The sequence below is a fragment of the Watersipora subatra genome, chromosome 4, assembly GCF_963576615.1.
Source record: "Watersipora subatra chromosome 4, tzWatSuba1.1, whole genome shotgun sequence".
Classification (NCBI taxonomy): Eukaryota; Metazoa; Bryozoa; class Gymnolaemata; order Cheilostomatida; family Watersiporidae; genus Watersipora; species Watersipora subatra.
The window spans coordinates 40,745,033-40,762,670 of NC_088711.1; the positions used below are offsets into that span (position 1 = coordinate 40,745,033).

A 17,638-nucleotide genomic window follows, 5' to 3' on the forward strand; every position below is an offset into this window, starting at 1 on the left:
ACATCATGGTAGTGAGAAAATTGTATCATTTCATATGAACCGCTTTTGACCATTGTACAATATAGGTTAGTACTCGTAGCTTTCGTAGCACCTGTTTTACTCTGTCATATCCTAGTCTGATCAACATGATTAGAAATGACCTCTTGCCACTGAGTAGCTAACAAGTCTTAGTTTATTCAAGTTGTCTGTAATTATTGCTTAGTAGTGTCTCTGTTAACAACTTGTTTACTATAAAAGGTAGCAAGGCTTTTATTATTTTCGTGTATAAAAAGTAAATGCTTCTACGGTAGTCGGTACAGTTAGAAAAAATTGGATTTACTGCAATCATTACTTTAATACATTATTAATGCTTTATTGACACAATACAGTCTCTCACAGCTCTTGCTAGCCTGGTCTATTATTTTACTATGTCGTATACTAATCACACTTCTACTAATTCATTTCATTTTGGGTTCATCAAAGGTGTTTCCCGGCTGCTAAGGACAAAGTTCAGACAAATTATCTTGCGTGTTGTCATTGCAGATGACTCTTCACAGATAATTGTGGCACTGACATGTGCCAGCAAGTTCTTCATGGTCATGGCCTTTTCTACTTGCTATGTCCAAGCAGGGGAGCTTTATCCTACTCCAGTTCGGTACGTATTCTATAGAGATGTCAGCAGATTCTTATTTTAGAATATGGCAGCGCACAAAAAAAATTGAGTCACGTCACTGCTCGACTCCACTCGCTGCTGTTTTCGCAGCAGGACTATCTAAGCCTTAAAGGATGTCTACAGGCAAACAAACCAAACCAACCTCGATGAGCAGAGTGGTCGCACTCTAAGCATCTGTACCTCTGCAAAAAAGCTATTTAGTAAAACAATACGAGAAAAATACATTTACCAATCATTAATTATCTAGTTAAACCTGAACAATAAACTTAGTCAACTCAATTTGTTGAAGGATTTTCACACAATTCCACGCTTAGTGTTTACACAGCTTTAGCTAATCGGAAATGAGGAAATAAAGTGACAATTGGAATCGCTAACAATATATTGTCAAATCAAACTCTAGCATCAGCTACGCTTGCCCGAACCAAACGGAGTATGATAATTGTTTGCCATACTCTTTTTCCATAGCTTATCACCTTGCTCTTTTTCTACTGAACAATTTTCTACTGAAGATTTTGATTTCGAAAACTTTTTGGATTGCAAGGAATTTTATTTAGCTGCCTGGAATGTTTGTTAACTGCGTAAATCTTTGGACTTAAAAACCTCTGCTGCTTTAAGCTCATTCAGGAGTCCTATTCAGACTCCTATATAATCGCTCACTTTTTTAACAAACAAATACACTTTAGTTACTTGGTAACAAGTCTGTTTGTTTCACTCGTGCAAGCAGTGTTTTTACTGTTCATGTTTTTAAAAGCTTTGCTGCCTGGTGGCTCAGGCAGCCTCGACAAGGTTTCTGCAGAGCAGCTGTTGTCTAGAAAACGTCAACTTCGAACAAGCGACGAAACAACAGGTCGGGGTTCAATTCTCAATAAAGGCCACTGTTGGTAACAGAAGTGACATCAAACATTACACCCAAAACTGGGTCACCTGAGTCGCCAGCTCAGCCGTCGTGATCGTCATGGGCCGTCTGAGCCATCGGACTGGATGACTACTCGACGATTAGAGACATACCCTGTTGCAGAGAGCAATTTAAGTTTGGATGAGATTCCTGTCACCACCAGTGGCCTTTTTAAAAATTCAACCCTAGTCTGTTGTTGCAGGCCAGGCACTCTAGATCACGACTCATCTCCAACAACCTGTTCATTTTGCTAGAATTATACTGATAGCTGTAGCATTATAGCTATGCTAAGTCAACTACCTGTTTGGTCTAAAAACTCTTTCCGCCTCAAATTCACTTATCGACAAAATTAATTGAATGGCCACTTTAATCCTTGTAAATAAGCTTGGCAGTCAAAGTACTATTTGTTAAATGATTACAGAAAATGATGTGAAACATTTTTGCATTGGTTTAGTTTCATGAATGCTGCCAAGTTTGTATGTTTTAAAGATGAACTTGGACAAAATTTTAGTAGATTTTATTATAAAGTATCGATATTTTTCTATCATTTGCGATTGTCTTTGATGTTTGGGGTTATCTTACTGCCAGGATGTTTCAACGTTAAAATTGACAAAACCTGATCACAGTTAAAACACTCAGATTCAAGCTAAAGTGCGATTATGACATCTAAAGTTGCAAAGAGACCGACAGAATGAAGACACATAATGCTTTAACTTGAACACAATGGCTGATATCAACTGTCATAATCATAACAACTAGTGACTTTAATTCACACATATTTTTCTTCTGAGCATTTCAACAACGATCAAGTTTTGTCGGTTTTAATCTTGAGACATCCTGGCAGTCAGATCATCTCAAACATCAAAAACAATCACTATGATAAAAATACTGATACTTTTTGAAAAAATCTACCAAATCTTTGTGTAAGTGCATCTTCAAGACCGATAAAATATTTCTCACAGCTCATTAATTTCTCGTCATTCGTGTTTTTACATTTTAGAAATGTCGGTCTCGGGGTTGTGTCAATATCAACAAGGATTGGTGGAATCATGGCTCCGCAGTTTGTAAATCTCAGTCAAGTCAACCATAATCTCCCATTTATAGTCTTCGGTATTCTCGGCTGCATCTCAGGCGTGCTCGTCATGTTTTTGCCTGAGTCTCTCGGTCGACCTCTTCCAGAGTCACCTGAAGATTTATATAAAGAAGTAAAGAGGTCTAGCGATGGCGCAGGGACGCAACTGCGGCTCAGCGACAAACAGAAGCTGCTCAGTGATATGACTGATGACGAGGAAGAAACTAGAGCTTGAAGTTCTTACTCACATGACCAGTCTTGTGACTAGTCATGTGACCAGTCATGTGACTAGAGATATATTTATTTTTTCTAGGGTTACTAAAGTACTAGTATTTGTTTGGCTAATGTGAAGGGGTGTTTACAAATATAAAAGCTCTGTAAATTTTCTAAAGAACCTAATTCTCTTTTTTCATAAATTATTGTAATTCATTTTATAGATTTAAAGTAACTGGTTGTTGCTTGTCTCTAAGTAATCAAGAACATGTGAACATGTTAGTATGTTAAATTGATGAATGACTAAAGGCTTTTGTAAAATGATAAATCTCATATTGTATCAGCTGTTTTTAGTTGGGTCAACAACCATTATAATAACTTATATTCTTCTGTGCAGATAGTAAATAATATGATGCAATTAGGGTGTAGAGTATTTAAAATTTAAAGTAAATAGCTTGTGCGATTTATTAAACTGTACATCTCTTATTAAATGGCTAAAAACATTCATAAAAAGGAACATATTCATGTCGGCTCATACAATAGCAGTAGTATCCTACACAATTGATAACTAGATCTCTGCCTTTCCTCACATTCCTCTTTTCATGCAAAGACAACTCCAGCTTGTCTATAATCCAATCGCTTTGCAGTCAAATTGCCAAAAGTTAAAAGGAACCTTCTTGAACACTAGCTGTGCTCACAGGCCTCACGTACCATTTGAGTCATATGATAATAGTTGCACGAATATCTACTGTAGGAAGAGAAGTACAATGGTAATGAATCGTGGCTAATCTCTGTGGGCCGACTTATGTTCATTCTCATAAACTGCTGCCATGGTAACATGTAAACATGGTAGCCATATTAATGTTAATTAATGTAGCCAGGTTAACATATAAACAAGATGTAACATCCAAGTATGTGAGTTCTTTTAATGCTGCCAGCAGACAGCTTTATATTGAGCGGAACCAGAAAGTGAGAAATGTTAGTAACAGTTCAGCAGGCTTTTACAATTACTAGATAAGATTATTGTTAAAAAATTTAATAATTTTCAGATTGTAGTATCGCTATTAGATCGTAGATTAGTAGTATCGCTAGTAGTTTCCTACATAATTAATAAATAGATCTCTGCCCTTCCTCACATTGATTTTTTCATGCAAAGGCAACTCCAGCTTGTCTATAATCCAATTGCTTTGCAGTCACATTGCCAAAAGCTGAAAGAAACTTTTTTGAACACTATCTGTGCTCACAGGCCTCAAGTACCATTTGAGTCATATGATGAGAGATGCTTGAATATCTACTGCAGAAAGAGAAGTACAATGGTAATGAATCCTGGCTAATTGTTGTGGGGCAACTCATGTTTATTCTTATAAACTCCTGTTATGGTAACTTGTAAACAATGTAGCCATAGTAACATGTAAACGAGATACAGGAACAGGAAGTATATAACATCTCAAGTATGTGAGTTCTTTCAACACTGCCAGCAGACAGCTTTATACTGAACAGAGCCAGAAGGTGAGAAATGCTAGTAACAGTGAAGAAGGCTTTTACAATTACTAAATAGGACTATCCTTGAAAGATTTAATAGCTTGTAGACTGTCATATCGCTATTAGTTAAACATTATTGATCATATTTCTTGCTGAATAATAATATTGTGGGCTAGATTTTTAGCCTATAGTTGACATGGGACATGATTATGTCAGCATACAGTCACGGCTAGCATTTCACTAACAGTTCATTAAACAACTATGATAAGATAAGCTATAAAGTTCTCTCTCAGTTATTGGCCTCACACGTTGGTTTGGCACCAATTCATTAGGTCAGACAAATCGGAGTGGTCAGAGTAGGCGCTATAGTCGTTTTAGTGTGACTAACAGTTTGAAAGCTGACTATTACAATAAATTACCATTTCTTCACAAGCTTTGTGTTTTTAGAAGGGTTTGGGTCCAGACGCAAGTCTCAAGTTGAGGTTAGTTTCATTAAATATCAGTAGAAACTTGTTGGCAGATTGTAAATATCAATTTGGCAATGACAGAGGTAGTGGTTAGCAGATGTGAATGTAAAAGTTCATATGGAATGCATAAACGCGTCAAGACTTAAGGTGTAATATTCATGTATGGGATAGTCTAATTAACAATGCTCTAAAGATATTGGATAGTCTAATTAACAATGCTCTAAAGATATTGGATAGTCTAATTAACAATGCTCTAAAGACTTAAGGTGTAATATTCATGTATGGGATAGTCTAATTAACAATGCTCTAAAGATATTGGATAGTCTAATTAACAATGCTCTAAAGATATTGGATAGTCTAATTAACAATGCTTTAAAGATATTGGATAGTCTAATTAACAATGCTTTAAAGATATTGGATAGTCTAATTAACAATGCTCTAAAGATATTGGATAGTCTAATTAACAATGCTCTAAAGATATTGGATAGTCTAATTAACAATGCTCTAAAGATATTGGATAGTCTAATTAACAATGCTCTAAAGATATTGGATAGTCTAATTAACAATGCTCTAAAGATATTGGATAGTCTAATTAACAATGCTTTAAAGATATTGGATAGTCTAATTAACAATGCTCTAAAGATATTGGATAGTCTAATTAACAATGCTCTAAAGATGGACTTACACAAAATTATAGTAGATTTTTATCGAAAGGTGTCCGCATTTCTTGCACATTTGTGATTGTTGTTGATGTCTGAGATGTTCTGACTGACAGGGTATTTAAAGATTGAAATCGAAAGACGTGATCACAGTCAAAACGGTACGAAAAAAAATATGAGCTGAAACAACATCACTAGTTGCTAGAGGACGTATAGATATGCATATGATGTATGTATGTGGACGCCATAATTACAATTTCTCTTGTTCTGAGTGTTTTAACCACGATCAAATTTTGTAGGTTTTAATCTTGAAATATTCGGAAGTCAGATCACCTCAAACAATCACATGATAGAAAAATGCCAGTACTTTTTGATGAAGTTTACTAAAACATTTCTGTAAGTTCATTCTCAAGTTTTACCATGTTGTTTTTATTGTTGGTGTCTCTTTCAGTATTGCTTATTCAGTAATGCTCAGAATAGGCAGAAGTTTTTGTCTCACGACCAAACATCAGCGAAGCGATTGTTTGGGAGCTTTATGATAAATGCATATGTGCACACAACTCACCAAAATTATTCAACATTGGCCGTAACCAAACCCTTGTACCGACATCCCATCAAAACATTTAACCATTTTTGTGCAGAGTCATCTAAGTGTAATAATGATACAAAACCTATTTGAATATGTTACCAAGTTTTTGAAAAGTTGAGATAATATTCTAAAACTTACCCATCTGAACAGATAATACATAACTAAACAGATTAATTTGGCCTAAAATCGCCATTAAAACCTGACAAGCCTTTTTCAATCAAAATTAAGACCGGCAAACAAAACGTCATTAAAGCCGTGCGACAGATAGTAGAACTATTAAGCCGTGCGCATGTCACGAGAAAAGCGTGCACATTTCACTAGTCTATGGCATTGTCCAAATGACGAAGGTTTCTGTAATTAACGTAAAAGTACTGAAAGGTAATCATTTCTTTTTTGATGATTTTATTATTCGATTTTATTATTAGATCTTATAAGATTATTATATGATTTGATTATAAGAATAATCATTCAAATTTACAAGATCAAGTATATAGTGACCGATCGTGTGCAATATGTTACTGTTATTATTTTTCTAAATATTTGTTGATGGTACTACGGCTGTGCCCAATATCGTGGTACTGCCAAGCCGTTTTAATATCTGCAAAATTAAGTAATAGGCTTACATGTTCTTATAAATATACATCTATTTCTATGACAACTAACTAAAATCTGTTTAGGTTTTTAAATTCAGCATAATTTTTGGATATAAAGTCAGAAATCTAAAAAAATATAGTTATAAAGTAAACAAAATTGTTTACATTTAATTGGTTTTTGTTTCTCAAACTTGAACACCAGTTTTCTCATAATTATGTTTTCGCACTAATGGTAAACATGCATTCAGTTTATTGACTATAAAATCTGCTATAATTTGGCTGGAATCAAATTTTTTTTCAAAATAACTGAGAATTTTTTCCTTCTGCTAGTGTAGATAACTCTAATTGTCACACACCCGACTTAACCATGGTTTCTGTGATCATGATCCATTTTTTTACTTTGGTTACAGATAGCTGTCAAAACCATTCTGCATTCAACACAACCAAATTTCAAACTGTGTATATTACACAGAAGCTTGCCATTTTACTTCTAATATTGCATTTCTCCTATTGCAGGGGAGAGATATAAACATATAATCTTTTCCTTTCATTATTGCTGCTTGTTGTACATAATAACACCCAGTAGATTACAGCTACCATTACAGTTTTCTTATTGCACTGCAGTGCCATAAAAATAAATAATACTAGCTGAAGGCCCAACATTGCTTGGATAATGAAGAGGTAGAGGCAAATAAGAGGTAATGTAAAAAACTGTTGAAACTTTTTTTTCTTTTAATTAAAAGCATTGCACAGGCTGACAACTTCCTTAACAATGTATAGCAGTGAAGTGCGTTAGAGTACTGTGTCTGTCGGAATGGAGAGAGAAAGTAGAGGCCATTCTAACTAAAGATAACACAATATAAAATTGGCCACATGAAAAGTCTTACCTTTTAGTTTTACTTTCTACCGATTGACATTACAGAGCAAAGAACCAAAAATTTAAAGCACTGCATAACGGTAAATTTGAAAAGTACAAATTAAAAAGAATTATTAGCGAATTTTGAACTAACTTTTGAAAATAAAATCAAAAGATAAATATGCAAAAGGTAATATATATTTTGTAATGGTTTTTTAAAAAGTTTTAAAAAAAACACAAACGCAAAGGTAATATTACTTACATGTAATAATGAAAAGTGTACACCTATTTAGTTTGTAACCTACAATCATAATAAAAGACCACAGGTAAAATAATGGTGTTGTTAAGAACTGCTTAACCTTGTGGTTAGGCGAGCGTGTTTGCAAAAGTCCTGCAAAAACATATGCGCGAGTTCAAATCCAGTGATAGAAGGTTTTTATATGCTAGATTTTAACTAGCTAGACTGTAACTAGACAGGGATAACAAAAAACTAAACACAGACAAAAAACAAGCTTTCAAATTTATATATAAAAATAGATGAAAGAGTCAGAAGTGATGGGAAACTTTCATCATAATATCTTACTCAATGATACTATTAAATATACTATGGATCTAATACTATCAAGGATAGTATTGGGTTTTCACCATAAATAATTGGAGTATTGTGTGCTTATGATCAATACGTTTTGTCTGTTTGAATGAACACAGGCTAGAATAATCTCTGAGACATGTAATAAAGCTAAGAAAAACAAAATTCATTCATATGGTGTTGTGAAAAACTGAACACAAACACACTGCTTCTAAAAGCGCTGGAGAGGGGTTTCTTATCTTAACAGGATCAGCTGTATCAGCAACTCTATCGAAGTGAAGAACGGTATAACATATAAATGTTCATGTCTGTGCTATTTGCTACAGAGTGGCTCTGAAGGAAGCTTACCAAGCTTATCAAAGCATTGGACATCGGAATAGAACATTGTCAAATCATGGCTGCGGAGTTGCAATACCTTGCCATAAATGTAGAGGCCTTAGCTATGACACCCAAACCGTCACGGGGTCGCACTGTAGAGGTTGCAGCCTACTCTACTAAATTGGCAGCTGAAAATGAAAAGCATTTGAATGAACATGTCCAAGATCCGGCTCCAGGTCACATGTACACTGTACAAGGAGAGTATCAAAGGAGACTGTGTGAAGATGATAGAGAAAACCTACTTACATGGATGGAGCGTGATTTACCGTATGACCTCAATGCAGGTTTTGAGGATCAAATAGCAAAAGAAGATGAAAACGAGTATATGAGCCTTTTGCTTGAGTCACTGGTTCGCAACAATTTAGTTGGTCAATCTGAGTTTGTGTGTTTCCGGAATCTTTTGACCAACCTTGGCTGCACACCGTACGACATCGGCGGGTACAATGACATTGGTATGATCATAGTAGTACAAAAGATTGGAACTGTTTTTTACATGCATGAGTTGCTGACAGAAGCAAATCGTGAACGACGGGCATCGCTGACAGAGAAAGGCCATCGAATGGTCTACTGGGGTTCTAAATTCAAATCTTATGTAACCAATCCTCTCCGCCAACCGGTTGTCTCACCTACCATGCCATTGAATTATAATTTAAATTTTTATTCAGTAGTTAAAACTCGTCTAGGAAAGCATTCAATAATTCTTCGCGGAGCAGTCGATGGCATAAAAGATGAAGAGTACTTCAAAGCAAAAACCAATAAACGAATCGAAAATGAATTTCGAGGAAAGTGTTTTCGTCGCAATAAGCTCATAAAATGGTGGCTTCAGTCATCTCTTATCGGGCTGCGAAAGGTGTTATGCGGTTTTCGTGACGAAAATGGCTTTGTAAAGACCATCAAATGGTACAACGTTCATGAGTTGCCTCTACAGATGATTGACAGAAAACCATCGACTTGTTTAGCATTCATAGACAGATTTCTCACTTTTGTAAAAGAGAATGTAACGGAGGAGCTGGTGCCGCATGTGCTCACTAGAAAGGTCGGTGAATCAAGGTTTGAGATGACATTAGATAGAGAGGGTCAGCGTGCATTTATCCCTCACTGGTTTTACCTGCGTAATCAGGAAGGTGCGCATTGACTGCTTTATTGGCTGACTGTTTGTATTGGGTATCCACAATGACATATCTACTGGAGTTATCTCGCCTCATGTACACGATCATGGTGTTGCTGTTTGCTTTGATTTTGTATTGGTGTTTATTTTTTAATTTCATGTGATTTAATAAAATGACAAAGAATGATATAAAAGCATTTGTTACATATAAATAAATTTTCATTTTACTGCCATAACAGTTTGAGATTTATACTATAATCTATTTATATAAATCTCACTGTTTGTGTGTCTGTTATTCTGTGATTCTGTGAATCAGTCTGTCCAACTATAGTTATTAAAACCTTGAAATAAAAAGCTCACGTCATGCTAGGTGATAACTCACAATATTGCCACGGAATGTTTGTAAACATATCATCTAACCACAAGTCTACGGAGGCTTTTGCAATATTACAATGCTCTCACTATATACTGTATGCTCTTTTCCCCGGATTCACGTGACAAATGACATATTAATTGATACATCGCTCTAACCGGTTACGATGCACCTGTTATAAAATGTTTTTTGCCTAACTCTATGAAACGTGATGCTTTTTTGTCCTCGCCATACTAATGCAAATTTTTTTTTCCGTCATACGATATCAACAAAAATTTCTCTCGAGATTAAAATTTGCCAATTTGTGTACTGATTATAAATGTTATTAAAAGATATACATTGCTCGCCATCTCAGTTCAACACTATCCGTTATAATAAAAACGAGTTTGCAAACCGATAAGCAATAAGATTTTACAATTTTTTAAAAGTTTGAAGTTTACTAAAATACATACTAAAGCTTCTTTTAAGTATGTGTTTAGTAAGCTAAATTCATTTGAGTTTAAATCAGTGTTTATGTTACATGTAAGTCTCGCAGGTAAAAACTCTCCAGTCTCCACAGTACGCAGATGAGAACCACAAAATTCACTGAAGTTACTGTAGGTAACTATAGTTACTAAGTTGAACATATTGTTTTGTTACCATTTTTCTAATTATAATGGCTTTGATGATTTTTACCAGATCTGTGCATTAGATAAGTACTACAGGTTTTTATACCACTCTATGTGATATTTTCACTTTTTGATGCCAACACTGAAACACACTAAAATCATATAATTGTATACCAAATAATTTGTTATTGTAATCGAAGCAAATATATTTTCACTTTATGATGCCAACACTGAAACACACTAAAATCATATAATTGTATACCAAATAATTTGTTATTGTAATCGAAGTAAATAAGAATATATTTTGTCATTACTTGCTAATAATTTCATATTTACATTTAAACACCTTTACAGTTTTATTTTTTTTCCTAATTTATTTTACCAAAACACTTCTTTCATTATATAAAATTGTAAAGTTACATTTGTTTGAAAAAGTCTGAAAACTTGTAAAGTTGTTTTATTTTTTCTCTCAATTTATTTGAACAGCACAAAAAGTACTTTTCCCATAGTATGGAGTTTAAAAGTTAGAATGGTAAATGTTGTATATGTTAAATCAATGATATACAGCCCCCACAAGGATAGGCGGCGGGCATCATGTGGGCAGGGCTTAATGATCGAGCTCTGTTGGGATGAACTCAAACACGGCACCCGAACAAACAAATATGCTGAATAAAGCCCCTTGTAAATTTACAAATATTATGCACAGTAGTGGTTATTTTACTGATCTGCTGGTTTCATTTTGTTGTCAAATAAATATAGTTGCCCAATATTGTCACGTTATGATCAGTCAGTTGCCATTCACAAGCATTCGCGATATTAATAGTCGCAGTCATAAAATAGTCCAAAATCGTTTTTATATTTAGATTTGAAGTATGAAAACTACACTCCACAGCTTTGCCTACTGTCCCATCTTATTGGCCAGGTAAAACAATGTGACAACGATGAAAGACTCTGTTGTTTTATATTAAGGGTGACAAAATATTAATTAAAAACTAGGAAAAAAAACCGTTGTTCGGGTGATTTTTGGTGAATTATATTCAACTTTAAGCATATACTACGACACCTACCAATTTCAAAATTAGTAAAAGTAGATAATTTGAAATGTTTTATTTTCCATGAATCCGTTTTTTTGATTAGGTGTTACCCCTACATTGTAGAAATTTAAGGTTTGCTATTGTGAACCACGGGGCCTACTGACTGAATAATCTAATGACACGATTACAGCGAGTCGTGTCTTCCAAAACTTAACAAGGCAATGTGGCCGCCTCGCCAGAATTGTGTTATCTTCGAAACCCAGACTAGCACAATCCTAACAGAACCCGATCATTAAACCCCGCCCATATGATAGCCGTCGCCTATCCTTGGCGGCTGTATATCATTGGTTAATTAAAAATAAACTTTATGTGCAAAGACTTTTTTATTACCCGGGCAACGCCGGGCATTCACCTAGTTTTTGCTATAATAAGAGTCAGGTCTGTCAGTCTGTCTGAAGCTACACTAAAAGCATTAGGAAAAATGATTAGATGGAATCAAACTCTGATAATCAGATTCCCAACTAAATGCACTAACATTTGCACTACTAGGGCACCTTTCCACAAATACCAATAGTTGCCCATATAGTTTGTAAATATGACAATCTCTCACAGCATATGAAATTCTCAGTACACTAGTAACTATAGTAGTAAAAACAAATAGATCAAAAGAAGAGTTTCATTTTAAAAAGAAAGCTCAAAGTCATACATATGTACAAAGTTGTAATCAGCAATCCTTTATGGAATCGTTAATCTAAATAGCTGCAGTGCTTTGTTGACTTTCCTGGATTGTGAGGGTGGGTATGCAACGCTCCTTAACACTTTGAAGCCTAAGCTCTAAATAACTGATAATACGCCCGTATATGTATATAGAGTACATAGAGGTACGCAGAATATATAATATAAAGTACACAGAGGTACACAGAACACATAAATGTATTTATAAAGTCCATAGAGGTACACAGAATACATAAATGTATATAGAGTCCATAGAGGTATTCAGAGTACATAAATGTATATAGAGTCCATAGAAGTACACAGAATACATAAATGTATATAGAGTACATCCGTAATAGAAACTTATGGCAATGCGTCCAAAATTCATCTTAGCAAAATATTACAGTTTCAAAAGAAAATTGTCAGAATCATTAACCGTAAGCCATTTGGATTTCCAACAAACGATTTATTTAAAACCTCTGATATTTTAACTATTGATAAATTGCATAAATATAAGTGCTGGATCACTCAAAATGTGATCCAGCACTACCATTTTATAATACTCGTCATCAATTACTTTCTCTTCCCGTACCTAATCATCTAACTTTAGCCGGTCAACGATCCTCAAACTTTGCAACACCTGCGCTGTGGAATCGACTACCTAATTCAATAAGATCAATAAAATGTCTCGGTAAATATAAGGTGGAACTGAGGCACCATCTCCAGTCTGGAGAGTGAGTGTTACGGTCTGGTTTTTGTGCTGCTGACTCGGGCTCGCGTACCACTGGCTTTGCCATTTCGCAATGGGCCCCATCATCATTTCTTACTTATTGTTATTTTTTCACGCATTGGTTAATTATATTTTGTCTCGAGTATTAATTCAATTGTGTAATCTTTAAAGGTGAAATAAAACACACACACACACACACACACACATAGAGGTACACAGAACACATAAATGTATTTATAAAGTCCATAGAGGTACACAGAATACATAAATGTATATAGAGTCCATAGAGGTATTCAGAGTACATAAATGTATATAGAGTCCATAGAAGTACACAGAATACATAAATGTATATAGAGTACATAGAGGTACACAGAATACATAAATGTATATAGAGTCCATAGAGGTACACAGAATGCATAAATGTATATAGAGTACATAGAGGTACACAGAATACATAAATGTATATAGAGTACATAGAGGTACACAGAATGCATAAATGTATATAGAGTACATAGAGGTACACAGATTACATAAATGTATATAGAGTACATAGAGGTACATAGAATACATAAATGTATACAGAGTCCATAGAGGTACACAGAATACATGAATGTATGCAGTGTCCAGTTAGGTACACAGAGCACACAGAGGTACATAAACGTATATAGAATACATAAATGTATATAGAGTACATAGAGGTACACAGAATACATGTATACAGAGTGCGGTATAGAGAATGATGTGCAAAGTTTTCTCGAGTTGGTTAGCTTTATAAATGCTACCCGAGTATGAATGAAATGAACTTACACATAATTTTAGTAGATTTTATCAGAAGGAATCAATATTTTTCTATCATTTGCGATTGTTTTTGATGCTTGAGGTGGTCTGACTACCAGGATGTTTCAAGATTAAACTCATCAAAACTTTATCACGGTTAAAAGGCTCATATTCAAGTGAAAGTGTAATTATGACATTTTCAGTTGCACAGACTAAAAGAACAGTGAACCACAATGCTGCAGCTTGAACACAATAGCCAATAGCAACTATCACAATGATAACAACTAGTGAAGTTAATCCGCACGAATTTTTTTCCTGAGAATTTTAACCGCAATCAAGTTTAGTCGGTTTTAATCGTGAAACATCTTGGCAGTCAGATCACCTCAAACAAAAAATAATCGCAAATGATAAAAAATTCAGACATTTTCTGATAAAATCTACTAAAATTTTGTGTAAGTGCTTCTTTAAGATAAAGTAAATATTTCTCATAGCTCATTAATTTCTCGTCATTCATCTTTTTATATTCCCACGACCAAACGAGCGGAGCAAAGTTTGAGAGTTTTTATAATAAATGCATGTGCACACAACTTACGAAAATTATTCATCAAAAACGTCGCAACCCCTTGGATCGAAATATCATCAACAAATTTAACCATTTTTTTGTAGAGTCGTTAAAGTATAATAATGATACAAAACACATATAAACCTATTTAAATATGTTACCAAGTCTTTGAAAGGTTACTGCAATATCTTAAAACTAACCCATCTGATCGGATTATACATAAATAGACAGATTAATTCGGCCAAAAATCACCACAAAACGATAATAATAATAATAATTGAATAATTTAATGAAACCTTTGGTAATTAGACAAAAAACATAGGCTAATAAACTGTGTACCACAATTTCGTACCTGTAAATCAGTCTACGCCTCAAACGGTCTACGTTTATTACAGAAACCTTTGGATAAATTTGATTACAAGTAAACAATGCCATAGACTGGTGAAATGAGCTCGCTTTTCTCGTGAAATACGCACTGCTAAATAGTTCTACTACCTGTCGCACTGCTTTATTGGCGTATCGTAGACCGGTCTTAACTATTATTAAACCAAGCTTTTCAAGCATTTTGTGGCGACTTTTGGCCAAATTAATCTGTCTATTTATGTATAATCCGATCAGATGGGTTAGTTTTAAGATATTGCGGTAACCTTACAAAGACTTGGTAACATATTTAAATAGGTTTATATGTGTTTTGTATCGTTATTATACTTTAACGACTCTACAAACAAATGGTTAAATTTGTTTATGAGATTTCGATCCAAGGATTTACGACGTTGTTGATGAATAATTTTCGTAAGTTGTGTGCACATGCATTTATCATAAAAACTCTCAAACTTTGCTCCGCTCGTTTGGTCATGAGATTATCCAAAACGTTAGCCAAAATTCTTTACAACTTATCAACTTATGTACAAGCTAGGGCCGAACTACAATGCTCCTTTATGACGAGAACATTGTTTTATTTTGCTCCAGTTTGCTGAAAACTTCCAGACATGTAAACGCTCATACTTGCTTTTTGTTAAAGATCGCTATCAAAACCATTCTACATTCAACACAACCAACTTTTAAACTGTGTATAGTACACAGTAGCTTGCCATTTTGCTTCTAATTTTGCATTTCAGAGTTATAATAAACATATCTCCTTATTGTTGTTGTTAAATTACATACATTACAGTAGGTTAGGCCTACAGCTTTAATCAATATTTATTTTATTGTTGTAAAACATAGGTTTGAGATAGTAGTAGATTAGGTGTAAAGTAGATTAAATCAAAACACGCTGGCCGCAATGCTCACTTGGCATCTTTTAATCTTGCATGCGGTCTTCAGCGCACTGGATTTCGCGAGTTATGCTTAGAGCAAATCTTTGGGTTGAGAAGGGATTAGTCAATGGTTCAATTGGTACTGTCTTGCGTATTATACACTGTGCAAATCAAGGTCCACCTGCATTACCTGCTTTCGTTGTCTGCATATTTCCAGATTATACTGGTCCAACGTTTCTTCCCAAACACCCCAACAGTTTTCCAGTTACACTTATCAAACGTACTGGGACTGCTGGCTATGCCACTCTTAGTCGCACAGGCATTCCTCTTGATCTAGCATGGGGTTTGACAATACACAAGAGTCAAGGTCTTACCATGGCTAAAGCTGTCATTGATATAGGACACCACGAAATGACCGCTGGAATATCGTTTGTTGCTCTCTCTCGAGTTCGAAACATTAATGACTTACTTGTTAACAACTTCATTAGGGAGCGCATCACTCGATTAGCTATCAATGACCAAATCCTACAACGTAAAAGAGAGAAGACTGGACTGCGCAACCTTTAACAGAACACTGAACTTATCTAACTTATCTACATGTATATTTGTTGAAATTGTTATTTGCTCCTTTTTGAAGTCGTGCTCTCTCAAATTTATTTTATGTCATCCCGAACAACTTTCATTTACACTATACTCTGCCAATTCCTGCTGACAACTACTTTTTCAACAACCAGCACTGCCATTTCTTTTTTCCATTATCACTTATTCCATTATCAGGTCGTGGGCTGTATGACAGGGGAATTTCTAGTTTAGAAAATTCGGTCTCGGGGTTGTGTCAGTATCAACAAGGATTGGTGGAATCATGGCTCCGCAGTTTGTAAATCTCAGTCAAATCAACCATAATCGCCTGTTTATAGTCTTCAGTATCCTCGGCTGCATCTCTGCCGTGGTAACATGTAAACAATGGAGCCATGGTACTTTAAAACAATGTAGCCGTGGTAACATGTAAACAAGATACAGAAAGTATGCAACATCGACAGTATTTGAGATCTTTCAACACTGCTAGCAGACAGCTTTATATTTAACAAAGCCAGAAAGTGAGAAATGCTAGTAACAGTTCAGCAGGCTGTTTATGAAAGTGTTCCTCATGTTTCTGCCTGAGTCTTTCGGTCAACCTCTTCCAGAGTCACCTGAAAATTTATATAAAGAAGTAAATAAAGAATTCTAACAACAGCACAGGGCATATGAGGCTCAGCGACAAACAGAAGCTGCTCAGTGATATGACTGATGATGAGGAAGAAACTAGAGCATGAAGTTCCTAGTCGCATGACTAGTCATGTGACCAGTCATGTGATCAGAAATATATTTATTTTCTTCTTAGGCTTACTAGAGTTTTGATTTTTTTATTTATTTTTAACAGTAATAATAATTTTAAACAAAAGAAAAAAGCTGGAAGAGGGACGGAGCCTTACACTAACGTGACGCAATGCTAAAGCGCATTAGTATAGCTAGTCGGGGCGTTAGGCTTGTTGTCATCGCGTAATCAAGATCAATTTTTATGAGTAATTGGGTTTTATTCACTTGCTAAAAGATGTAATTTAAGTTCATTTCTCGAAACTGGCCACCTTCTCTATGTTTTTATAGTCTTAGGGAATTGGTTCCAAAAAATGGCCTGTTGTTAATCCACCCTGTGAAAACCTGCACAGAAAGAAGATTGTGGGAGAATTAGACAGAAGTTTGAGAATCGAGTTTGATATATTGTGTGAGGGATGTAATTACAATAGAATTTATAATGGGCTAAAAGTATAATGCGGTATGAATATAGTGAACTGATAGGTAGTATGGATGATGATTTAAAAAGAGGTTAGGTGTGGGTGAGGCGGGGTTTGTTGTGAATGGTTCTTATTATGCGCTTTTGAAGTGTTGTTAAATTCGTAAGATGGGTGGGAGGCGTATTGCCCCATGTCTCAATGCAATATGAAAGTTTATAATTAATCATGGAATTGTATAATAAAAGCAGAGGTTTGTTGA

General features: G+C 34.9%; 1 protein-coding gene across 1 annotated transcript in view; it reads left to right on the plus strand.

Annotated features, from left to right (window-relative positions):
• LOC137394247 (uncharacterized) overlaps nucleotides 1–3,320 on the plus strand; it is a 42,889-nt gene extending 39,569 nt beyond the window's left edge. Inside the window, exons 19-20 of the mRNA XM_068080969.1 lie at nucleotides 523–634; nucleotides 2,548–3,320. Coding sequence (XP_067937070.1) covers nucleotides 523–634; nucleotides 2,548–2,854 — 419 coding nt within the window. The 3' untranslated portion in view covers nucleotides 2,855–3,320. The remainder of the gene's footprint in view (nucleotides 1–522; nucleotides 635–2,547) is intronic.
• Nucleotides 3,321–17,638: the final 14,318 nt, after the last annotated feature.